At 43.1% G+C, this 27,122-nt stretch overlaps 2 protein-coding genes across 3 annotated transcripts in view; one reads left to right on the forward strand and one right to left on the reverse strand.

Moving 5' to 3' along the window:
- The window catches only part of LOC131102993 (mitochondrial import inner membrane translocase subunit TIM16), a 117,798-nt gene that overhangs the window by 58,168 nt on the left and 32,508 nt on the right, over window positions 1-27,122 (forward strand). The gene's annotated exons all lie outside the window — the stretch shown is intronic.
- On the reverse strand, window positions 1,072-26,979 carry vasnb (vasorin b). Its single transcript, XM_058048781.2, has 3 exons — window positions 26,811-26,979; window positions 21,963-22,022; window positions 1,072-3,600 (listed from the first exon to the last, which is right to left on the reverse strand). Exon 3 carries the CDS (start codon window positions 3,571-3,573, stop codon window positions 1,525-1,527), a length of 2,049 nt encoding a protein of 682 aa, XP_057904764.2. The 5' UTR covers window positions 3,574-3,600; window positions 21,963-22,022; window positions 26,811-26,979; the 3' UTR covers window positions 1,072-1,524.

Here is a 27,122-nt window from a genome sequence, read left to right on the forward strand (position 1 = left end):
GCCGGGAAACACGTGGGCAGGTTAACAGCGCAACGTCGTTTAACGACTGATGCGCTATCAAGTGGTTCCCGCTTTCTAAGTTGTCCTCCAGGCAACAGTTTAGTTATTATTTCACATTCATTCTGCCCAGCATGATACTATAAAATTATTATCCCAAAAAAAAAAATGTGCTCCTACAGGAATTGTAATGAAGGGATAAACTGTACTGTACACTGCGTTTCCCTTACAGGGCAAATAAATAATAAATAAAGTAGTTTTTGATCACGCGTGTGTTTCATGTAAGCTGTGGCGTTCAGTCAACTGCTTTCCCTTGTACCTGCTGGGAACCCCGATTCCCCGGTTGGGGGGGGGGGTTCCAAATATTACAAAAGGGGATTTAGTCTGGAGTGTTTGCAGACTTAGTCTGTCTGACACGGTGGGGGCCAAAAACCCCTTTGATTGATCTGCCTGCGCTGGTACCCAACCATTTGTTAATCTTCAAAGATTTCAAATGTGCTGCTTCGTTTATTAGTCACAAGAGGCGGCAGCGATGGAGAAACCTGTTCGCTGTCACAAGAAAAAATACAGGAAAAAAAAAACATGTATAAAACTTATATACAAAATCATCATTTTGTCATGTTAGTGCCAAACAGGTCAGCCCTGGTGAGGGGGACGGGGACGGGGGCAGGGGGGTTCAACATGGAAGTTTGCTACATTAGTCTTCCCACCCTCAGGATCGCCATGGAGTGCTGAGGGTGGGAGGGTGCTGGAGCCTATCCCAGCTGTCTTTGGGCGAGAGGCGGGGTACACCCTGGGCTGGTCGCCAGCCAATCACAGGGCACATATAGACAAACAACCATTCACACTCACATTCATACCTATAGACAAAAAGTTTGCAAGTGATAAAACACATTTTCAGCAAATATGGAAAATTATTATCACAAGTAATAAAAAAACGCTAATATTATTAATATAATTGTTCATTTTATGAGGAAAAAATCTGACAAACAACCATTCACACTCACATTCATACCTATGGACAATTTGGAGTCGCCAATTAACCTAGCATGTTTTTGGAATGTGGGAGGAAACCGGACGCACGCACGGGGGAGAACATGCAAACTACACACAGAGATGGTGGATAGAGGGTGGACTTGAACCCTGGTCTCCTAGCTGTGAGGTCTGTGCGCTAACCACTCGACCGCCGTGCTGCCGTCACAACAGACATAGTTGATAAAAAAAAAATCTTTGTGGAATGTTTGTTTACAAATGATCTCAATACAGGCTCTCTCGCCTTAATGTTGCCAGATTGTTGCCTCATATCGGTTTGATAATTATCATGCACTCTTACAGTAACCCGTCGGCAATCTTCATGACCTCCTAAATTCCTTGGGGGCAGTACTGAGGAACATTTCAGCAAATGTAGTGCGTACCCCTGAATGGAGCGGTTGCCATTCCAGCAAAGACCGCCCATATGAGTCCAAGTCAAAGTGGACTTTTGTGGTCCGTTGTGGACACAGAGCTTGTTTAGTCTTAAACCAGATGTCAAAAGTACGAGGGCTTGTGAAGTGACATGTTTTTACTTGATATGCAGTGATCCTGCAGTAACAAGACTTCGTACTCCAGGTTGCCGCTCTGAACAGCGGGTTCCGGGATCATGAGCTGGGGTTGTTTTTGAGGAAGTGCTCCGTTGCCCAAACCGGCTTTCACTCCATCTAATTCCACTTGAGAAGGCTCGCAGTCCAGATCCAGGTGACCTTTAGCTCTCTTCTTGCGGACGTAGCACACAACTCCCACCGCTGTTGCGATCAACACCAGCAGAATCAAGATGGCTACCGCAGGAACCAGCATGGTGGCCATTTTTTTGTTGACAATTTGAGCTCCGGTGACGCTGTCGTCCTTCTCGTCGGTTGTACGCGCCTGAGTGCAGACGCTGTCCATGCCGCTCGGTGCGCCAAGCGGACTGGCGCATACGGTATAAGTGGAGTTAGGCTTCAGACCTCTGAGTCTGTACTCCGGGTATGATGCCGGGAGGCTGAGCTGATTCGGCCTGCGATCAGGACCCGAGAGGTTCCGGTAGGTGAGGCGGATTCCGCGAAGGTAAGGCCGCATTTCGATGTAACGGTGGAGATCGAGCAGGATTGACGTCGAGGTTGCCTGACGGGAGCTGATGTCCGGTGCGTTTGGGGTGACGGTTGTCATGTACAGGTCCGGTTCTTGAGGAGAGGGTGGACTGTCGTTTCGGATTTCACAATAAAATCCATAGGTTCCAGGTGGGCAGGTGCAGTCTACTTGACCATACTGGTCCAAACGACAAGTACCCCCATTGAGGCAAGTGTTAGAAGGACAGAAGCGCTGTTCCTCATGCGAGTCCACACTGCTGCTGCTTGGGGACGCAGGGACCGGGGGCTGGGGGTAGTCGGCGTCTCTCTTTGAGTCCTCGTGAAACCGTAAGGCTGGATTAGCTGTAGTAGCACTTGCTGGGGTGCTGACATGTACAGGAATGGCGGCGTTGGTTTTAACAGTGCTCGTGGTGACGGTGGTTGTGGTAGGACATCCAAAATCCTGATGCTCTAGTCTCTCCACTACCTTACCAGCATTGATCGGAGGGAAGTGGCAACGGGTTTCTTCTGTCCTCTCCAAGGTGATGCTTTGGGCTCGGAGCCATCTTGGGAACCAGGCTAGGTTGCAGAGGCAGTTGAAGGGGTTCTCTGCCACTGTCAGCTTCCTCAGGTGGGGGAAAAGCTGCGAGAACTCCTCTGGGAGGCCTTGTAAGCTTAAGCTGCTGATGTCCAACTCCTGCATCTCCCCGAGGTTCTTCAGGTCCTGAAATTTAAGAGGACCCATCGGGTTGCCAGCCAGGTTGAGGTAAATAAGCCCGTGAGTTTCTTTCAGCACTGGCGGGAAAACCGTTAGATGGTTCCTTGAGATGTCCAGTTCATGGAGGTTCTCCAGACTGTCTATGAGATCCTTGTTCAGGTTAGTTAGACCTACGCCCCCTAGTTTGAGGGACTCAAGATTTGGGGTTTTGAGGTCTGAGGCACCCAGTGTTGGTATGGTGTTGAAACGAAGATCCAGCAGCAGCAAGCGGGGCATTGAGAGAACGGGCAAAGACGTCAGCAGGTTGCCTTGCAATTTCAGCTCCAGTAGGTTCTCCAAAGCGTCAAATGCGGCGGGATGGATGGTTTTGATGTGGTTGCTATACAAATAAAGACGCTCCAGCAGCGGCATTCCTTGGAAGCATTCCTCTGAGATTTGGGTGATTTGGTTGGCGGACAAGTCCAGGTTCCTCAAAGAAACAAGGGGTTCAAACACTCGATCGGGAAGTTCTTTCAGTTTGTTTTGACTGAGATCCAGCATTTCCAAGTTGCCCAAACCGTCAAAGTCCTCGGTGGACAGTCCCTCGATTCCGTTGGAAAACAGGTAGAGGCTCTTTGTGGTTGGTGGCACTCCCTTAGGAATGGTTGTGGAACGTCTCTGGAAACACAAGATGGATTCGGGTGTGGAGCAGGAGCAGTCCCTCGGGCATTCACTGGACTGGGTGACTTGGGGAAGGACGACTGCGAGCACGAGCGCAGTGAGGAAGACCTTCATCTTGAAGACTCCTAATCCCGTTTCAGCCTGAAACAGCAAGGACAAGAAAAAATCTGACTTATTATTCATAGTTGGTTGAATGGAGAGGAACGGTACGCATTACGGCATGGGACAGTTTAGAATTCCAAGACCACTTACATAAGTTATTAATTATGTCCAGCCAATCATTTTGTCACAAGCATTTCTGGTACCTCATTCTTACTAGAAAGATCTATGGCAGGACTACCTTTCATAAATCTAAGAACCAGATTCTGGACTATGATCCGTACTTAGTATCGAATGTCATTCATTCATTACATTCATTCATTTTCTACCGCTTATCCTCACGAGGGTCGCAGGAGGTGCTGGAGTCTATCCCAGCTGTCTTTGGGCAAGAGGCGGGGTACAGCCTGGACTGGTGGCCAGCCAATCACAGGGCACATATAGACAAACAACCATTCACACTCACATTCATACCTATGGACAATTTGGAGTCGCCAATTAACCTAGCATGTTTTTGGAATGTGGGAGGAAACTGGAGTACCCGGAGAAAACCAATGGAATTGAACTCGGGTCTCTTAGCTGTGAGGCCTACGTGCTAACCACTCTCCACTGTGCAGCCCATTAATTTTACTCATTCATTCATTTTCTACTGCTTATACTCATGAGGGTCGCGGAGGGTGATGGAGCCTATCCCAGCTGTCTTTGAACAAGAGGCGGGGTACACCCTGGACTGGTGGCCAGCCAATCACAGGGCACATATAGACAAACAACCATTCACACTCACATTCATACCTATGGACAATTTGGAGTCGCCAATTAACCTAGCATGTTTTTGGAATGTGGGAGGAAACCGGAGTACCCGGAGAAAACCCACGCATGCACGGCGGGGAGAACATGCAAACTCCACACAGAGATGGTGGATCGAGGGTGGAATTGAACCCGGGTCTCCTAGCTGTGAGGTCTGCGCGCTAACCACAAGACCGCCGTGCAGCCCAGAAATGCAAGGCAATGTAGTACAGTCGCCAATTAACCTAGCATGTTTTTGGAATGTGGGAGGAAACCGGAGTACCCGGGGAGAACCTGGGTCTCCTCGCTGTGAGGTCTGTGCGCTAACCACTCATCCACCGTGCAGCCTCGGTATAGAATGTCGCCCCAAATGGATAATATTATGTTATTCTCGTCAAAGATAGTCTTTGCTCTGGTGTTTTTAGGAATCTGTTGCCAAATGGTCAGGTTCATGAGCCCTGATCTTCATCTTCATATCTCTTTCCTCGTGACTGCGCAAGCAACCGCTTCCATGTCGTTGAAAAAATCATACGCCTCATGTCAACACACTGACTGACACAAGTATTCCTAATGCTGAAATACAGCCGGGAGATAACATCGACAGGGTTATGTGTTACCTAAACCCGAGACTTGCAAAACAAATAACTCTATTAGAGAGTCTACAGTGGACTTGAAAGAGATGATGGAAAGGGGAGGAACGAGGGGAGATAAAGTAGATACTTGTTGCCAGATAGAGCGTGTGTGACAGTTGGTTATTGCATCAACAGCCTGGGGAATGAGTGGGAGAGAAATGGGGTGGGGTGGGGGGGGGTGAGTGAGCAGGACAGGGCCACATTTCTGTCTTTTGACCTTTTCGCATCTTTTGACACCTTTTCATCTTATCTCTTTGACTCGCACAGCCGCTAACCTGAAAGCACATTTTTTGGCCTTGACACCTCGGCCATGCACAAACGGCCTATTGTCTCAAAAGCACCACAAAGATGAAGATAGTGAGGGAGAAAATGTCCTCAGGTTGTATTATAAAATGTATTTAGTACTTCTTGGGAGTGTTAGAATGTACTTTTCTCAGGTGGCTGGTAAGGTTTTTTTTGTGTGCTCGATGTGTGTTTTATGATGAAGCATTTGGTATAACATCCTGTCCTCGCTTAAAAAAAAAAAAAGGAGCGCTTCATTTGCTCACTCGCAGTGTATGGGTAATCTCACCTTATTGGAGCATTTTTTGAAATTGGTTATGAGAGCTATTTTTAATGTAATAGGATGACGTCATAATTCCCTGATATCGACCAATAATTATTGTGCATCCCTTGTATACTGTAAATTGCACACTACATCAGGGGTCTCAAACACGCAGCCCGTGGGCCAAATGTGGCCCACAGGACACTAGTTTGAGGCCCCCGCCTTGATATGAAAGTTTAATGCAAGTTTGATATGGATGCTGTATGGTATCATGTACCCAGAAAAAATTACGTTTGATTAATGTTCATGTTAAAGGTTAAATAACTGTTAATAGTTATCCTCCCTATCCGTGTGGAAGTGGTATGTTTTTGGCTATTTAATTTTAAAGGAAATAACTTGAAGGCTACCGTTTAGGTCGCTAGCGTGCTAGTTTGCGAGTTAGCATGTGTTCCAAGACCCTGCAGTTGTGCAATATGTTGTAAATAAAAAGAGTATAAATGTGACTATTGTCATGTTTTGTCACGTCTACAGGGCTCTAATAATGCTTTGTTCATTTTAATCTGAAAAATATTAAAGATAAAAGATAAAGATATAAAGATAAAAGATATTTGAAAACAGTGGAATGTTTTATCAGTGCTTTTCTTGTAGAAAATTGGAACCAAAGCGAAGTTTTTTAAATTTTTTTGTTTTTAATAAATGCTTTTTGTTTTTTTGGAAAACCTGATGCGGCCCAGTCTCCCCCAGACCCAGTAACTGATTGATATATATCACTGTACGTGATTCTGGACCCTCTACTTTAGTATGACTGCTCTCCCTCTTATGGGTAATTGCTTTTACAAGAGTGATATTTTATTAGGACAGAATGGAGGGCATGCAAGCAAATAAAAGTCACATATATCTGGATAAAAGAAAAGAAAAGGCTCTCGGCCAATACCTTAACCCTTGTCCTATAATCATGCCAGATGGAAGATCAAGAGCTTTTCTTTGTGATATTAAATGTGTAGGCGCATCATAACTATGAGGAATTCAGACAGACCCATCGTTATTATGATATTCATTTGTATTCAGCTATTAATAATACTGACAATGCTGTGTTTACTCAGTGGGGACTATATTGCTATATAAGTTGCATTGAAAGTTGACTCAAAGGGGGCAGATAAAGAATTGGGGTGGGGGGATGGGGGTACAGCAGTGGCGTAAAAGAGGTCTGTATCATCTCAGCTGTCGTCTCATACCCCTCATCGCTTATTTGTCCTCCCCTTATGCATCTATGAGTCAGAGTCATCCTGACATTTGCTTGAATCCCACTGCTAACACGTTAGTCTTCTTTCATTCATTTATTTTCTACGAGGGTTGCAGGGGATGCTGGAGCCTATCCCAGCTGTCTTTGGGCGAGAGACGGGGTACACCCTGGACTGGTGGCCAGCCAATCACAGGGCACATATAGACAAACAACCATTCACACTCACATTCATACCTATGGACAATTTGGAGTCGTTAATTAACCTAGCATGTTTTTGGAATGTGGGAGGAAACCGGAGTACCCGGAGAAAACAGGGAGAATATGCAAACTGATGAGATGGCCGAGGGTGGGATTGAAGTCGGGGTCTCCTAGCGGTGAAGTCTGCGCGCTAACCACTCGAACACCGTGCAGCCCACGTTAGTCTTCTCGTCTGGGTAATTACAAAATATTGCTACATCCGATACGTTGACCTTGAAGAATGCTCCAAAGTGGGCTCACCTACTAACCTGTATTTGTGGTTGAAAAGTTTAACCCCCATTTGCCCCGCCCCCCCCCCCCGCCCCTTTAAGAATGCAGTCATTTATGGAGAATCCTTGACAACAAAAGCCTGCTTGTGTAGATCCGTTGCCTGAGGTGTACAGTATTCAGTATGCTGCGTTCTCGCGTGTTCAGATTCGTAAAGGATAACGGTCGGTTTAAGGGGCGCTTAAACTCACACAGCTCAATGCACTCTCATACAAAACACCCGTTGCAACTTTTAGGGCGTTTAGGACAATCGCCACAAAATTTGGTACACGCCCTGAAAGGACTGACAAGCTCATGTGTGTCAAATTAGCTTGACAACTTGACAGGGGTCCTTAAACCCCCAAAAACGATAACTTGATGACACTGATACAGTACAACGAATGTCATTTATAGTCGTGAAGGCTGAGGGGTACACACCATTTTGCCCAAATTTCTATTAAAGGAGTGGAGTGGAGCGTTTAGGACAATCGCCACAAAATTTGGTACACACCCTGAAAGGACTGACAAGCTCATGTGTGTCAAATTTGCTTGACAACTTGACAGGGGTCCTTAAACCCCCAAAAACGATAACTTGATGACACTGATACAGTACAACGAATGTCATTTACAGTCCGAAGGGTACACATCATTTTGCCCAAATTTCTATTAATGAAGTGACGTGGAGTTTTGGTTAGCGTACACCCCAGTTAGCATATTTTTTTGTCTTAGTTAGCGTACATTTCCCGGTTTGTAGCGTCTTGTAGTCGTGAAGGCCGAGGGGTACACACCATTTTGCCCAAATTTCTATTAAAGGAGTGGAGTGGAGCGTTTAGGACAATCGCCACAAAATTTGGTACACACCCTGAAAGGACTGACAAGCTCATGTGTGTCAAATTTGCTTGACAACTTGACAGGGGTCCTTAAACCCCCAAAAACGATAACTTGATGACACTGATACAGTACAACGAATGTCATTTACAGTCCGAAGGGTACACATCATTTTGCCCAAATTTCTATTAATGAAGTGACGTGGAGTTTTGGTTAGCGTACACCCCAGTTAGCATATTTTTTTGTCTTAGTTAGCGTACATTTCCCGGTTTGTAGCGTCTTGTTGTCCAGCTGTCTTCTGAACAGATTTGCATCCCAAAATATCAACGTTAATAGTGTGTGAGCATGGAAACCGGAACCGAAACCCGTGTCCATGTTGATCTTGCTGCCTTTTAGTCATCTTCGTCAACGTTCACGCCTTCAATCGAGCTAAAAGTGATGTTAAATGTTCACTTATCTCCTTCCTTCATCATGTTTTTTTTTATTATGGTAAAAAATGATTTGATGAGAGTATGTTTGGGTTTGAGTCAGACCTTCTGGGACGTAACCGAGGCTCTACTGTACTGTGAATCCATGGTGGTCACCCAAGAGGAGAAACTAGACCCTAGATCTAGTCAGATCACAGATAGTGTTTGGATTTTTCTTTTTCTGCTGGGATGTGAGTGATTTGTACGGGGTTTTATCAGCGAGGAAGCAGATAAGGAACGAATCGTGCGTACCCGCAGAGCGCTGAGTGACTCCTGACTGCGTGCTTTTAACTCCAGTGTCTTGAAGAAACGACTGGAGGCGAAGACTTTTTTTTGTTTGTTTTTTTTTAACTCCGGTTGTAATTTCCTTTCCCTGCATGCTTGTTGAGACATTCCTCACACTGCCGGTAGTTCAGCTTAAAAAAAAAAAGCAACAGTGTGTCACTGGCTTGGCATTTCGAGATCAACAAGAACTTTCTGAGGTGCTGCCGTCAACGATATGAATGGCAAGCATATTCAAGCATAATTCAAGCATAAAAATGGCTAAATGAAGTCAAATACAAGCGCAAGGCGTTCAGTAATGTTACATTGATGAGACAACAGCCACAGCAGGAAGTACGGTACAGAGGACGAAGCATAATAAGAACAACAAATAACCCTACAAATGCTAACACTTGAGTGAGTCTATATTATGTCTTATTGTCTCCCATTATGTCTGCTATAGGGGTGTTATTTCATGTCTAAAGGGCTCTAATCATGTTTAAAAAAAGTATATTTAGAAGGTACTGAACACGTTTTCTATACTCTTAAGTATAAAAATGTTGGAATTCTAAGTAAGGGCCAGTTAACTACGATCAAGGAGGGATTTCTCAATCAGAGATTTTAATTGCAGGTCTGATCATTTTTTGGAATGAACGGGATTGGAACTCCCCTAGTCATGTTTTTTCCGTATTTTTTGGTCCCCACTACCGACCCGTATGTGTGAACGCAGCTTAAAACGACTCATCATCAGCAATGGTGGCCATGATAATAAAAAAATAATCTCCTTCAAGCACTTCAGGTGTTTCTGTGTCAGAAAGAAAAAGCAATAATGATAAGGAGGAGGAGGAGTAAAAGAAAGTTGCTGAGTGGAGGTGAAAGCAAGTTTCTGTCGGACTTAAAGAGAAGCCCAGGGGGCCATGGAGAGGGGCTGGAGTGGACTTCAATTAAGTCCCTGCAGGCCAAGCGTCAAGAGCCCTTATCTTGAGAGGCGGGCCAATGAGGAGGACAGCAGGGATTATAAAATCCCAATGTGTGTGTGTGTGTGTGTGTGTGTGTGTCAGAATCTTCTTGCAAAATTCAGCCTGCCGAAGGGCAGGAGGCCAAATCGCAGTCAGGGCATCAGCGTGCTCACCACGGAGGGCATTAAAGAGGCTCTCCTTCTCTTCTGGGATTTGAACTTCCCAAGAGAAATAATGCTTTTGGCATGTGCATCGGAGCGTGAGTCACAGCGCTCCTGGAGTTGAGTTGGAGTGACGGCAGCGTGTTCAAGCCTCGGCTTTGTCATCGTGTTGTTTTGGAAGCCGGGCAAGATCGTACTACGTCTCTCTTGGTGCTGATTCATAACCTGTACATCACCAAGTTGACACTTTGGCAGCGCTGAGAAGATGACTAAAGGGATATGAATGCCCAGAACATGCAGTAGCATCAAGTTGAAATATTATGTTTTTTTAAGTGGTAATATTGTGAAAAATTAACAAAACAAAAATTAGCTTACTAATTTAGAGAGAATAAAGTCTAAATATTATGGGAATAATGGTAACGGTAACGGTAATGGTTTTATTTCATTTGAACATAATTATTTGAACAGTTCACGACCTTCTAAATAAACTTTTAAACATCATTAGAGCCCTCAAGACATGAAATAACACCCCTATAGTGAACTGTACACTGTACACCCATAATCAGTTCACAGTTCCACATGTCCAAAAAGGAGTAGGAAGAAGCTAATCTTATTAAATCCTACCCCTCCATCTGGTACTTTTACAATCAGTAACTGTTACATTTGTTCACTTCCTGCTTTCCATAATACGGTTTAATTTTTTTTGTTTTTGATATGACCATACAATGACATAATGTGTACCATAGTAAGTGTCAATATAGTGATATGTATAGCACATCATGACTGGTTCAAGACTCTTCATCCTTGTATTTAGCAAACATCAACTGCTTGTATTGTTTCTTGAATTGGCTCATTGTTGTGCATTGTTTGAGGGTCTTACTCAATCCATTCCATAGTTTGATTCCACATACTGATATGCTATGGCTTTTTAACGTAGTCCTAGCATAGAAGTGTTTCAGATTTAGTTCTTCCCTGAGATCATATTTCTCCTCTCTTGTAGAGAAGTATTAGATGACATTTTTAGCTAATTTGTTATTTTTAGACTTATGCATTATTTTAGCTGTTTGAAGATGAACTATAAAAGCAAGTTGAAATATTTGTGATTTTAGAAATAAGGAGTTAGTATGTTATCTGTAGGCGGCATTATGAATTATCCTTACTGACCTTTTTTGCAGTACAGCGAGTGAAGATTGCTTTTGTAGTTCATTCATTCATTCATTTTCTACCGCTTTTTCCTCACGAGGGTCGCGGGGGGTGCTGGAGCCTATCCCAGCCTACCCTTTCTTCGGGCGAAAGGCGGGGTACACCCTGGACTGGTCGCCAGCCAATCACAGGGCACAAACAACCATTCACACTCACATTCATACCTATGGACAATTTGGAGTCGCTAATTAACCTAGCATGTTTTTGGAATGTGGGAGGAAACCGGAGTACCCGGAGAAAACCCACGCATGCACAGGGAGAACATGCAAACTCCACACAAAGATGGCCGAGGGTGGAATTGAACCCTGGTCCTCCTAGCTGTGAGGTCTGCACGCTAACCACTCGCCCACCGTGCCGCCCATGGTAGAACCAGAGAGCAATAAAGTATATAATAAAGTCATTAACGGAATAGCCTTCTCCTTTTTACACCATTCCACCCTTTCCCATCGCTCTCCATCGCCGCAGCTGGAACCCGTTACCCATAATCCAGCGGGGGTTATCTGTCAACGTGACACAGGGGGCCCAGCAAGATTTGGGAGGCAGGAAGGAGATTTGCGCGGGATAAAAGCGGATGAAAAGATCATAAAAGGTGCTGCCCGTGTACCTCCAGCACGCAGGGAGCTAGTGTGTGAATATGCCAGCTATGTTAATGAAAGGCTGGCGGCATGCATGTTCTGCTCTCAGGTATGAGCCCGGTGCATTGCTGGGATGCCGTCTGTCACCCGTTCGTTGTACCTGTGTGACCTCACGCCGGCAAAACAATGCAACACCTGGAGTAGCTTTAGAAAAGAGGCAAAGGACTTGTAGTGGTCAGGATGGAAGGAATGAAAGACGATTGTTTTGTGCGGCGACCTTGTTCAATTCCAATGATGTAGGCTCCCGACAATATAAGTGCAACCACAAGCGATTGTTGGCAATTAATTACACACATTCATCAACACACTCGTTGTAATTATTAAGAAAATAATGCTGACCTGTTATTAAATGTCCTTTTGTTGTTGAATACAGCCTATTAGTCTAAACAATATACAGATTGAAGCCAATCTCTAAATTGGTCATGCATGCAGTAACATACATGAGAAAATAGCAGGAAGTGCTATACGGAACAGGAAGTAAAAAAGAAACAACACGGAACTCTTAGCGAGTATATATTATCTCTTATTTGTGTCTTATCTGTCTTATTTTCTCTGATTATGTCTACTATATTGGGTAATAGGAGTGTACAGTTCATTATAGGGGTGTTATTTCATGTCTTGAGGGCTCTAATGATGTTTAAAAGTGTATTTAGAAGGCCGTAAACTGGTTTCTTCTGTCTTATTTTCTCTTATTATGTCTACTATATTGGGTAATAGGAGTGTACAGTTCACTATAGGGGTGTTATTTCATGTCTTGAGGGCTCTAATGATGTTTAAAAGTGTATTTAGAAGGCCGTAAACTGGTTTCTTCTGTCTTATTTTCTCTGATTATGTCTACTATATTGGGTAATAGGAGTGTACAGTTCATTATAGGGGTGTTATTTCATGTCTTGAGGGCTCTAATGATGTTTAAAAGTGTATTTAGAAGGCCGTAAACTGGTTTCTTCTGTCTTATTTTCTCTTATTATGTCTACTATATTGGGTAATAGGAGTGTACAGTTCACTATAGGGGTGTTATTTCATGTCTTGAGGGCTCTAATGATGTTTAAAAGTGTATTTAGAAGGCCGTAAACTGGTTTCTTCTGTCTTATTTTCTCTTATTATGTCTACTATATTGGGTAATAGGAGTGTACAGTTCACTATAGGGGTGTTATTTCATGTTTTGAGGGCTCTAATGATGTTCAAAAGTGTATTTAGAAGGTCGTGAACATTTTTTTTTCTTATTCTTTTATATTATGTCTACTATATTAGGTAATAGGTGTGTACAGTTGACTATAGGGGTGTTATTTCATGTCTTAAGGGCTCTAATAATGTTTAAAAGTGTATTTAGAAGGTTATAAACTGGTTTCTTCTGTCTTCTGTCTTATTTTCTCTTATGCTTACTATATTGGGTAATAGGAATGTACAGTTGACTATAGGGGTGTTATTTCATGTCTGGAGGACTCTAATAATATTAAAAAGCGTATTTAGAAGGCTTTAACCTGGTTTCTTCTGTCTTAAATGTCTTATTTATGTCTTACGTCTACTATATTGGGTAATAGGAGTGTACAGTTGACTATAGGGGTGTTATTTCATGTCTCGCGTGCTCTAATAATATTAAAAAGCGTATTGAGAAGGTTGTAACCTGGTTTCTTCTGTCTTATATGTATTATTTATGTATTTTATGTCTACTACGTTGGGTAATAGGAGTGTAAATGTGACTGTAGGGATGTTATTTAATATCTAGAGTTCTCTAATAGTGTTCAAATGCATATTTAGAAAATTGTAAGCAGGTTTTGTCTGCTCTAACTATAAAAATATGGATGTCCCTGAATGCACCTGCCATTCTTATTGTGATTATTCTCTGAATAGCACAACACAACAATGAGTGGCAAGGAGGATGTCTTGCGTGACGGTGCCGACACATGACATTCCAGACACATGCCATAATTATCCAAACATTGCTGTTGGCTGACTTGTTATTAGTGTGACATATGTCTTCTTTCAACTGCATACTTTATGATGGGGACTGTCTTAAGTAGAGTGAATCAGGTGGAAGAAAGGAATATTTTGCGGCTTTGGTCCGCCGCCACTACAACCTGCAGTTGTGGGATCAAACCATTGCTTCGTGTTCTGTGACCCCAGACGACACAGATAACAAGCCTGCTTTGACATCACACACACACACAATATCAGGTTTCAAATACTCCCACCTGAAGATCGGTTCTCGGCCCTGCAGCACACGCGTCCCTTAAAGCTTCACTGCGTCCGTCAAGCACTAAGATCTGCTAGACTTGATAGACGTTCCATAAAGAATCAACACAAAGGCAGCCCCTCCTAGTTCACCGGCCTCACGTTTTGTCCGGTCAGGCGGCGTCCGAGCGGGGCCGTCTTTCATCGACGTACCCCCCCCACCCCGGACCAACTGAGGCCACGGCGAAGGTGTATCTGTCTGGGATCTCCAACATGACGTTCTCGTATTACACGCACATGAAAGTCCAGCCTGGACAACACTGGCTTTCATCTTTCTTATTCCTGTCCTGAAAGTTAAGCGTGTGTGTTAAGTGTGTGTGTGTGTGTGGGGGGGGTGCTTTGTGTGGTAAAACGTTGCAAGTTGCGTGTTTAGAGCGAATATGGTAGTTCACTATAGGGGTGTTATTTCATGTCTTGAGGGCTCTAATGATGTTCAAAAGTGTATTTAGAAGGTCGTGAACTGTTCTGTTCTGTCTTATTTTCTCTGATTATGTCTACTATATTGGATAATAGGAGTGTACAATTGGCTATAGGGGTGTTATTTCATGTCTCGAGGACTCTAATAATATTAAAAAGCGTATTTAGAAGGCTTTAACCTGGTTTCTTCGGTCATGCATGCAGTAACATACATGAGAAAATAGCAGGAAGTACTATACGGTACAGGAAGTAAAAAAGAAACAACACGGAACTCTTTGCAAGTCTATATTATGTCTTATTTGTGTCTTATCTGTCTTATTTTCTCTCATTATGTCTACTATATTGGGTAATAGGAGTGTACAGTTGACTTTAGGGGTGTTATTTCATGTCTTAAGAGCTCTAATAATGTTTAAAAGTGTATTTGGAAGGTTGTAAACTGGTTTCTTCTACCTTATATGTCTTATTTTCTCTCATTATGTCTATTATCCTCCGTGACCTGAAAGTTAAGCGTAAGTGGGGAGGGGGGGGTGCTTTGTGTGGTAAAACATTGCAAGTTGCATGTTTAGATCGAATATGGTAGTACCTTCGACCTTGTTATCTAGCTGTTGCTGTGTGATAGTTGTGGCGTTGTCACGCTAGTGTCTGATGCACGACCCAAAAGACAGACCAAGTCTATTTTTGATGCGTTTCAAAGTGTAAGAAAAGTGCAGAAACACCGGAAAACAGCTTTTTGTGCTTATAAAATGAGCAAAAACGCTACACGGATGTGACGTACGCGACACGTGTCTGCTGTGAATTCAGGGTTCGTCTCTTAGTTGGTTGAGCTGAGTGTGAGACCCCTCGCTCTACGGTGCTTGTCAGGCTAAGAAGATGACCCTCGTGACTCCACCTCGTGTGTGATGGACGTCGATCCTAACTGCTACCATAACAGCACACGAGTAGATCAGAGGCTCTGTTTACACGTGACCTGAAAATGGATTCAAATGATTTGGACGTGCACGTGAGTGGGGATAGCATCATATCAGGTGGTTATGCTTGCTTTCTTGTGGCTGGAGTTGCAGTATTTTTTTTTTCTTTGTCCGTGTTCTTCAAGCTGCGGTGATATACTGATAAGTAATAGACTGCCAAACGCTATCAGCTTAACAAGTACAGTCAACATGCCAAGATAATCATCAAATCCATCAAGATGATGAAAACACTGAATTTCCGCATAGTCGGGCCACTTATTTAAAAACAAAATATTTCCATAAAACCTGTTTTTTAACCTAAATACAATGATTAACACCATTAACCTGTTTACTTATGCTTGACAATGCTTCATTTAGGCAAAAAAATATGTTGACGATTGACTTCAATATGCATATTTTTGTCTAATAATAGGCCTTTTGCAACCACAAAACAGCAGAATTTAGTCATTGATATGTTTGGAGCAAAGGCGCAAAATGGCCAATAAAACACTGCATTGACCTCGGCTTCTCAAACTACAACTTATGAACAAAATGAGCATTGCAAACCTCTCTACAACATTCTAAACATGCTTTTTAACATTGTTGGAGCCCTCTGATATTTAATAACACCCCTATAATGACATATTAAGCACACTCACACACGTGAAAGACTACACTTGTTGTTGCCTTTTTCTTCTCTCTTGAAATACGAGCTCATCTTCAAACTTGAGAGGGCGTGCCCGGCATCAGGTATGGCACCATGACTGACAGTACGGGCAGACTGACTGACAGGCCGCCGGCCCCGACTCGACAAACAATGTCACATGCGCTCGCCAAGGAAACACACACACACACGTCCTCGGGCTCTTTGAACACACATTCCTTCATCATTAGCCACCTCTGCTGGAATTCTTCGACAAGAAGAGTAAAAACTAAGATTCCTACCAAATGGAAGCATTGAAAACCAGTTTACAACCTTTTAAATACACTTTTAGAGCCCTCTAGACATGAAATAACACCCCTACAATCACATTTACACTCCTACTACCAAACGTAGCAGACATAATAAGAGACAAAAAGACATATAAGAGCTGTAAATGTATTTTCTTCAATATTTAAACTCTATACTCCTAAAATGACATCATTTATCCTCAATAGAAAACCTGTTAATGACCTTTTAAATACACTTTTGACATTAGTAGAGCCCTCTAGGCATGAAATAACACCCCTACAGTCACCTTTACACTCCTACTACCCAATAAAGCAGACATAATAAGAGACAAAAAGACGTATAAGACATAGAAAACCTGTTAATGACCTTTTAAATACACTTCTTTCAACATTATTAGAGCCCTCTAGACATGAAATAACACCCCTACAGTCACCTTTACACTCCTATTACCCCATATAGCAGACATAATAAGAGACAAAAGACATGTAAGACATAGAAAACCTGTTAATGACCTTTTAAATACACTTTTTAACAATATTAGAGCCCTCTAGACATGAAATAACACCCCTACAGTCACCTTTAGACTCCTACTACCCAATATAGCAGACATAATAACAGACAAAAATACATGTAAGACATAGAAAACCTGTTAATTACCTTTTAAATACACTTTTTTAAAAACATTATTAGAGCCCTCTAGACATGAAATAACACCCCTACAGTCACATTTGCACTCCTATTACCCAGTATATGAGAAAATTAGACATAATATAGACTCACACATGTCAGCATTGGGAGACTTCCTTTTTGTTGTTTTCTACTTCCTGTGCTGTGCAGTCCTTCCTGTGTTTCTTCTGTGTACAATACTACATATTATCATAATGTCTTTTAAATGCAAGTTGTGAATGCGGTATATTTATATTCTAGAGAAAAATATGTCAAATTAGCTTAAATATGCATATATGTTTATTGATTGATCTATTTTTGAACAAGCATGATTGGAAGCGTGAAATATCGTGGGATGAGTGTATATGCATACTCCATGTATGCTAGCGTGTGCTCCAAGCCATAGGTTGTATCTTAATTTTTGTCCAGAAGCTAACCTGTTTTTCAGGCTTCCTCCACACGTCCATCCGAGTGTTTTTCCGTTTGTGATTTTTCAAGTCATTCCGCCCCGCCTGGCTTTTTTTTTTTTTTTTCTTCCCCCAAGCCCTTGACATGTGCCACACACAAGATAAACGTGAACTGGAGATAAGCGTTGTTGATTAAGAGTGTCACAAAAGAATTTATTGTGAAACTCTTCCCTGGTGCTGCGCCAGCAAGGAGGCGGCAGGTCGGCAGTTCCTCCGCCTCCCCCAACGCAAACGTGGCGGGAAATTCTCAAAAATGTCTAGATAGCGTGAAGGTTTTCTCAGATATGTGACAGAATCGTGTAAGTCAACAACGCTGTCGCACTCCTGTGCCAGACGACTTAGAAAAGGGGCGAATGCTGCTCTCCCGCATGTAAAGACATCAGTCAGCAACAACCTGTCAAAACCCTTCACGTCACGGTTTCCCTGCAGCAATCTCAAGAATCCTCATGTGTTTAACAAAAACTGGACGAGAGGATCCGAGCAAGGGAAACTCACCAATAAGTGAGGATCAGTGCAGGTGACATCACAAAATATCCCTGACAATTGAAAAGGAACTGAATGTGATGTGGATGTAAAAGCACGGCACATCCATCCCATTCTCTAAATATCACACAACATCACAGAAGCCCTCTAGACATGAACTAACACCCCTATAGTCATCTTTACACTCAATATAGTAGACATAATCAGAGAAAATAACACATATTTATTAATCAAAGCATAGAAAACCTGTTTACAAGGTTCTTAGTATGTTTTTATACATTATTAGAGCCCTCTAGACATGAAATAACACCCCTATAGTCACCTTTACACTCAATATAGTAGACATAATAAGAGAAAATAACACATATTTATTCATCAAAGCATAGAAAACCTGTTTACAAGGTTCTTAGTGTGTTTTTATACATTAGAGCCCTCTAGACGTGAAATAACACCCCTATAGTCACCTATTACACAATATAGATGTCATAAGACAAAATAAGACAAATTTATGAATAAAAGTGTAGAAAACCTGTCTGCGAGGTTCTTAATGTGTTTTTATACATTATTAGAGCCCTCTAGACATGAAATAACACCCCTATAGTCATCTTTGCACTCAATATAGTAGATATAATAAGAGAAAATAAGACATATTTATGAATCAAAGCGTAGAAACCCTGTTTAAAATGCTCTAACTGTGTTTTTAAACATTATTAGAGCCCTCTAGACGTGAAATAGCACCCCTATAGTCACCTATTACACAATATAGATGTCGTAAGACAAAATGAGACATATTTATGAATGAAAGCGGAGAAAACCTGTTTAAAATGCTCTAACTGTGTTTTTAAACATTATTAGAGCCCTCTAGACATGAAATAGCACCCCTATAGTCACCTATTACACAATATAGATGTCACTAAACAAAATGAGACATATTTATGAATAAAAGCAAAGAAAACCTGTTTAAAATGCTCTAACTGTGTTTTTAAACATTATTAGAGCCCTCTAGACGTGAAATAGCACCCCTATAGTCACCTATTACACAATATAGATGTCGTAAGACGAAATGAGACATATTTATGAATGAAAGTGGAGAAAACCTGTTTAAAATGCTCTGTGTTTTTAAACATTATTAGAGCCCTCTAGACGTGAAATAGCACCCCTATAGTCACCTATTACACAATATAGATGTCGTAAGACGAAATGAGACATATTTATGAATGAAAGTGGAGAAAACCTGTTTAAAATGCTCTGTGTTTTTAAACATTATTAGAGCCCTCTAGACGTGAAATAGCACCCCTATAGTCACCTATTACACAATATAGATGTCACTAAACAAAATGAGTCATATTTATGAATGAAAGCAAATAAAACCTGTTTAAAATGCTCTAACTGTGTTTTTAAACATTATTAGAGACCTCTGGATGTGAAATAGCACCCCTATAGTCACCTATTACACAATATAGATGTCACTAAACAAAATGAGTCATATTTATGAATGAAAGCAAAGAAAACCTGTTTAAAATGCTCTAACTGTGTTTTTAAACATTATTAGAGCCCTCTACATGTGAAATAGCACCCCTATAGGTACCTTTGTACCCTTGAAGATGGTCTGGAATTCAACCGTAACCTTTATCATCTTGATCACATGATGGTTTGACTGTTTTGAGACATATTTATGAAGCAAAGCATAGAATAGCACATGTGTTTTTAATATGATTAGATGCTGCTGGTGTTTGGCATGAATCAACAAGCTCAATCACAGAGTGGACCGCAGTAGTAGTAGTAGTAGTAGTAGTAGTAGTATTGGTAGTAGCAGGGTGCTCAGGTAGCAATGGGCTGAGTGAGAGGCTGAGGCAGGATGAATGATTCTTTGTTGTGCTTCCACTTAATCCACACATCCGTTCAAACACGTCATGATGTGTGTGCTCATGGCTGACCTGGAAAAGTCTTGTTTGTTCTTTCAATAGCCTAGCATGGCGTTGTAGCTGCCGTGTGGCTGGGCGGGGACTTCCTACCCACTTGGGAAATATAGCAACTTTCTAATCAAGTCACGTTCGTTAACTTTATATTGAAATATTTTGACTTAATTCCCATAAGATTACCCCCCTCACATACATCATTTTCGGGCGGCACGGTTGAGTGGTTAGCGTGCAGACCTCACAGCTAGGAGGACCAGGGTTCGATTCCACCCTCGGCCATCTCTGTGTGGAGTTTGCATGTTCTCCCCGTGCATGCGTGGGTTTTGTCCGGGTACTCCGGTTTCCTCCCACATTCCAAAAACATGCTAGGTTAATTAGCGACTCCAAATTGTCCATAGGTATGAATGTGAGTGTGAATGGTTGTTTGTCTATATGTGCCCTGTGATTGGCTGGCGACCAGTCTAGGGTGTACCCGACCTCTCGCCCGAAGACAGTTGGGATAGGCTCCAGCACCCTCGTGAGGAAAAAGCGGTAGAAAATGAATGAATAAATAATTTTCAAAAAATGACAACTTTATTTGTTGTTTTGTTTGATTGTTTTTGTTTTTTTGTTGATTTATTGTGCACTACTTTGCTGCAACCAGCAGAGGCGCTGTTGTGTCCAGGAAACATCCATTCAGAACATCCACATAGAAGTTATCATGGATTGTTTGTATTTTACCACACATAAATGGTGTGTGTGTGTGTGTGTGTGTGTGTGGTCTCACACAAACACAACTGTGTCAAGAGTGTCGACACATCTCCAGCTTGACATTTTCTGGGTTTTCACGAGAAACAGCCGACGGGCGCCCGCTGACACTGACACATTGTGTGCACGGCAAATATTTTACCGGAAGCAAACTGACACAGCATCCACAGATTCCTCCAACCTGAGGAATGCATGTGTGTGTGTGTGTGTGTGTTTTTGCCAAAAGTCAACAGCTCCTCCCACTCCTCTGTTTTACACCCCCCACTTTTGAGCAGAAGTAGGCTTTTTTTTTTTTTACTGAACACCGGGGGAAGTCGTGAAACAATTAGTGAGAGTAGCGGTGTGCGTCCAGACGCCGGAGGCTCCTGGCTGCGCGGTGTGTAAGTGTGTGTGTGTCTTTACAAGCCCACACAGACCCGGTCACAGCCCACTGACAATTAGCATAGCAGGAATGAGCGACGGACAACAGCTACTCCTACGGTACTTGCTCGATATTTATGATTTTTTGGAGTTACGGGGCAAACCACAAGCTTGCTTCCTGGATTGGCTCTCATTAACGTTCCCACATGGAATCATTATACAGTAAATAAATCCCAGAGGTCCCACGGTAGTCTTCTTTTTAGTCGGCCATACTGGGAACATGGTGCGTCTGTAGCTTTAATGCTAACAAACTATGTGTGTAGCTTCCATAAAGCACTATTGTGTACTATTGTCACCTGGTAAGAGCGGCACGGTGGTCGAGTGGTTAGTGCGCAGCTAGGAAACCAGGGTTCAATTCCACCCTTGGCGATCTCTATGTGGAGTTTGCATGTTTCTTCCGTTTCCTCCCACATTCCAAAAACATGCTAGGTTAATTAGCGACTCCAAATTGTCCATAGGTATGAATGTGAGTGTGAATGGTTGTTTGTCTATATGTGCCCTGTGATTGGCTGGCCACCAGTCCAGGGTGTACCCCGCCTCTCGCTCGAAGTCAGCTGGGATAGGCTCCAGCACCCCCTTCGACCATTGTGAGGACAAGCGATGAATGAATGAATGGAACTTAAACCAAGCTGCACGGTGACCGAGTGGTTAGTGCGCAGGCCTCACAGCTAGGAGACCTGAGTTCAATTCCACCCTCAGCCATCTCTGGGTTCTCCGGTTTCCTCCAACATTCCAAAAACATGCTAGGTTAATTAGCGACTCCAAATTGTCCATAGGTATGAATATGAGTGTGAATGGTTGTTTGTCTATATGTGCCCTGTGATTGGCTGGCCACCAGTCCAGGGTGTACCCCGCCTGAATGAATGACTGAATGTCACCTGGTAGGGCCGTACGGTGGAAAGTGGAAAAGAATCTGATGTGACTCGTAACTCACCCAATAAAAATGTGTCCGTCCTCTGGTGTCAACTTTGCTCAATTTCTGGGCGCCCGTCCCCTGTGAAATACAACACAACCAATCAACACAAGGACCCGCCTCCTTTTTTACTGGCCCCTTGCCAGGTATTGTTAGCTGCCCCAAAGGTGAAAGAGGAAGGTTGTGAAGCTGTGTGTGTGTGTGTGTGTAGAGTGTAAGAATGCAGGTGGACCACTCTGCACGCTGCCAACTTGATACCTGTGTTATTACTCCATCATCAACCCACCTCCCCCCATCCCCCCAACCCCCACACCCGTGTCCGCCTGGCTAGCTTTGTAGTCAGTCGTCGGTTGTTGATGCTGAGACTCAGGTTGGCTCACCCGATGCAGGTGTAGCATCAGAAGATTAAGCAATGGTGTTTTAGCCATGCTATGGAAGCACAAAGGCACACACGATACACACACGATACACGCACGATACACACACGATACACACACGATATACACACACGATACACACACGATACACACACGATACACACACTCAACCCCACGGCATCATTTGCCAGCGACCCGCACGTACTCGTGTTTACGACTAATATGTTTATTACTGACTGCACAGCGACCGAGTGGTTCACGCACAGGTCTCACAGCTAGGAGACCTGAGTTCAATTCCATCTCGGTGTGGAGTTTGTATGTTCTCCCCATGCGTGCATGGGTTTTCCTTTCTCCGGGTACTCCGGTTTCCTCCCACATTCCAAAAACACGCTAGGTTAATTAGCGACTCCAAATTGTCCATAGGTATGAATGTGAGTGTGAATGGTTGTTTGTCTATATGTGCCCTGTGATTGGCTGGCCACCAGTCCAGGGTGTACCCCACCTCTCACCCCGGAGATAGCTGGGATAGGCTCCAGCAGCCCCTGCGACCATTGTGATGATAAGCGATAGAAAATGAATGAATGAATGTAACTTAAACCAAGCTGCGCGGTGATGAGTGGTTAGTGTGCAGGCCTCACAGCTCGGAGACCCGAGTTCAATTCCACCCTCAGCCATCTCCGGGTTCTCCGGTTTCCTCCCACATTCCAAAAACATGCTAGGTTAATTAGCGACTCCAAATTGTCTATAGGTATGAATGTGAGTGTGAATGGTTGTTTGTCTATATGTGCTCTGTGATTGGCTGGCCACTAGTCCAGAGTGTACCCCGCCTCTCGCCTGAAGACAGCTGGGCGACCCTCGTGAGGATAAGTGGTAGAGAATGACTGAATGTATAATACATATATCAGGGCTGTCCAAAGTGCGGCCTGGGGGCAGTTTATTTTGTTAGGCACTGTAAAAATGTAATGACAAAAAAATAACTATAATTGATTGGCCGCTGGTGTTATGTTGGTTTCCTTGTTTGTTTGATTTTGTCATCAGTCATTGATAGCAAGCGCTGCAATGTTTGAACTGGCTTTGGAAGGCTGATCTCTTGCTACTAGTTTCGGTTGCGTGTGTGTGTGTGTGCGTGTGTGTGTGTGTTTTTGCCTCGTAAGGTCCTGGTCCCCCCCCCAAGGGTAATTACAGCCTTTGTTGGGGAGCTGTCTCTTTTTTTATGCTGAAACGCTGCAATTTGCGGCGGGGCTCTGGGATGAGCATCCTCCCTCTCGTCCTCTCCGTGTGCCTCCTCACATGCCCCGTTTGTTTTGTTAGTGTTGGGGGGGGGGGGTATTTTTTTCTTTTTTTAAGATTTCTCCCAAACTGCAAACCGAAGCGGTTTCCGTCATTCTGGTGACACTTCCCAGTATGGCTTGATGGTGGGGGGGGTCATGATACTGGGGTGGTGTCACGTCTCTTTTGCATATGTGTGTATATTTATACAAGCTCTACTTGCACTGGTTGGACCTTCATTTAGCTTCTGAGGAGTACACGCTGTGGGTTGGCCTGGTCGGCACTGAAATGTGACGCCGGCAAGCTGAGGCTACTTTGACATGCCAACAAGTATAGCGTCTTTTTCTGTGGGGGGGGGGTTATGTACGGATTCTATCCAAATCTTCCTCAAACCTGCAAAAACACCCTCCAGTAACTTCACGCTGCAGATTTTGTGGAGTCTTCTCTCAGAGTTCTGGTAAAGTTCTGTGCATCAGTAAAGTGTGGGAGAAATTAAGAAGGTGCGTTCAAGGACCGTCACGACAAACAACATTTTTTGGAATAAAGTAATAGCCCATTTTTCCAAAGTACTCGTCAGTACTCTTGGTGAGTTCACATACGTTGCTCCCACTTGCAACCCCCCCCCCCCCCACACACACACACCCACACCCACCCATTCCCAACTTTCTGCCCCGTCGACTCCCCTCTCGGGACCCGCGGTTTGAGTGCCCCGGCTCGTGGCCTTTTTGCTTCCCCTCGCTTCTTCTCCTTCCTCCACCTGACTTTTTACCATCCATAATCCGCCCCCGCCCCCATGCTGTACGCTTCACACACCGCCGCTAATTGGCGGAAAGCGGAGCTCCAAGGGTCCGGGTCTTTGTTTTGCAAGGTGGTGACAGTGCGGCTCCTCTTATGGCAGCAACAGTAGCTTGTGTTGTTATGTTACTAATCATGCAAAGGCCATATTGTAATACTTTTGTTTTTATTATTATGTAATGGTAATGATTTTATTTCATTTGAACATGCATCGGATTACAATTGAATGCATCACATAATCAGTTCACAGTTCCACATGTCCAAAAGGAGTAGGAAGAAGCAAAGCTTATTAAATCCTACCCCTTCATCTGGTATTTTTACAATCAGTAACTGTTACATTTGTTCACTTCCTAATATAGTTAAAAAATGTTATTTTATTTTTTTATATATTTTTTTATATGACCATACTATGACCAACATACTATAATGTTATTATTAATATTGCCTCTATTGTGAAATAACCTGCAGTAAACGCCTGTTGATCTGGCAAACAAGCATTGTTGACCATGTCCACACTACCTGCAACATTAGCGACCTGAAAGTCCCCCATTAACAAATATATATTACCCCCCCCCCCCCCCTAGCTCCAACCCCCTGTGGCTGATATGAAGTAATTATCTACTGTCAGTGACAGAGCAGCACACACACGGTGAGGAAATAAGCAGGGGGGGGGGGTTACTGCAGCCTCCCACCCCCTCCGGGAAGGATTATGTGATTTTCTGTGCCTGTTTGTGAGGGAGGGGGGTCTGTGTAAAAGATGCTAATCTGTCTGCAGGCTTGTGGGATTGTGGTCAGAAGACTCTTCTTACACTTATTAAGCATCTCCAGGGAAGCCTTTAACCAGACTTGGCTTTTTTCCTGCCTCGGTTTCAACTTCAGAAACCACACACAAACTCAAAAACTTAGTTTGTGTCAGTAAATATATATATATTGGTATATAAATGCTATTCTGTATGATTTTGAATATAGAAAAGATACAGTATATATGACTGAATAAATGGTGCTTGAATGCAGACTGTTATTTATGAAAGTATTTTTGAGGGAAGTTAAAACATGATTAAAAGTCATAATTACGTTTTAATTTGAGGAGAAAAAGATTTTGGCAAAATGAAGCGTTTCAAACTTTTGAAAAAAGCAAAAGTTTTGCCGGAGACCTCCATGGCATTGCAGGGGCTGCTTTGACCCGTGTGCCCGAATACAGTGCACCTTGCTGGGCCACAGCAGGCAGCTTCCCCCCCTCTCTTTACTCTTGTTCTCCTGGTCGTGGTGATGTGCTAGTATGATACTGAATATGAATATGAATTTCTGACACGAGTAAGAAGTTATCGTTTGCTTTGGCAATGTCGCTCCCATCCTAAACCTGCACAGTAACCCCTCACCATGTCGCGCTTCCACTTTAACTTTAACGGCTTCATACATTTTATTAGATTTATTTTTTTAATAATTTTGTGTATAAGACAACTGCAGGAAGTAATGCTTATCCTCATTAGGGTTGCGGGTATGCTGGAGCCGGTCAAATATTTTCTATTGTTACATCTACTATGGAGAATAGGAGTGAAAAAGTTACTATAGGGATGTTATTGTACATCTAGAGGGCTCTAATAATGTTAGAAACTCAACTTAAAATGTAGTTTTTTTTGTTTCTTTTACTGTATGTCTACATTGGATTGGAATTGGAGTGTAAAGGTGACTATAGGGATGTTAGTTTATGTCTAAAAGACTTTAAAAATGTTGAAAAAAATTAATTTTGAAGGTTGTAAATATAAGTCGCCAATTAACCTAACCTAAGATATGGAACTGATGAACAACAATAACCTTTTACGTGGCTTTGCATCCATTCATGCTTTTCACTGAGGGCGTTTAATAATAATAACAATATTAATAATCATCTTTTTCATCAGCTGGGTGCCCATCCTTGGCATAACCCTCCCATTCATTGAGACATTTGCTGGCCACTAATAGCAGTAATAAATATGATAATAATGAACATAAGCATCTTTGTAATAATCCATCTTTTTGGCTTTTGCATTCTTCTGAAGTTTTCCACATAAAGTGGAAATGTAGCTTCAAATGCTAAATATCCCTCAGTGCTGAAATAACGCCATGTATGGCTGTGATGATGTTTATGAAAGCTCCAAAGTTCTACCGGGCTTCATGCGCTCTCGCAAGCCGCCCTGCCTGCACCTCAGCCCGGCTGGATCCTAGCAGCTCCGCGTCGGGCGCCTGCCTTTTTATTTGGTGAAGAGATCCATTTATGCCAATCACCAGGAGTTCATTAAAGATGCCATAGTGTGAATTTGTTGGGCAATTGAGCGTTTTTGTTGTATTCGCTGCCACGCAGTGGCTTTACGCGCGGTTGGCATCGAACACGCACATGCAGGGAAACTAAATAGGATGAATCCGCCGCCTTTTAATGAAGTTGGCTTACCTCTTAACTTCAGTCGTGCGTGTGTTTATCATCCGAGTTAAAGCATAAAGTCCACAAGTGTGTCCTTTCTCCGTGGGTGAGCTCTGTGCGTCCTTGGACGGTAGAGCTTCACTTGAGCGCCGCGGACATCCACTTTCGTCGAGGAATGCGCTCAAGTGGCGACTGTGTGCACACAAAAAGCACTTTATTATTGGTGCCGGAGCTTGGATGGGAGGAGCCAGAGTCACCTTGCAGCTTTTGGGTGCAGATTCCTGCGCTGCGCACACACACACACACACTTTTCTTCTTCTTGCACGACCTGTTTCAAGACAT

The sequence above is a fragment of the Doryrhamphus excisus genome, linkage group LG16 (genome assembly GCF_037039965.1).
Source record: "Doryrhamphus excisus strain RoL-2023G ecotype Guam linkage group LG16, RoL_Dexc_Guam_v1.1, whole genome shotgun sequence".
Lineage (NCBI taxonomy): Eukaryota > Metazoa > Chordata > Actinopteri > Syngnathiformes > Syngnathidae > Doryrhamphus > Doryrhamphus excisus.

Excerpts from the sequence above, each read along its gene's own strand:
- vasnb (XM_058048781.2), bottom strand. The coding sequence starts at position 3,573 with ATGAAGGTCTTCCTCACTGCGCTCGTGCTCGCAGTCGTCCTTCCCCAA.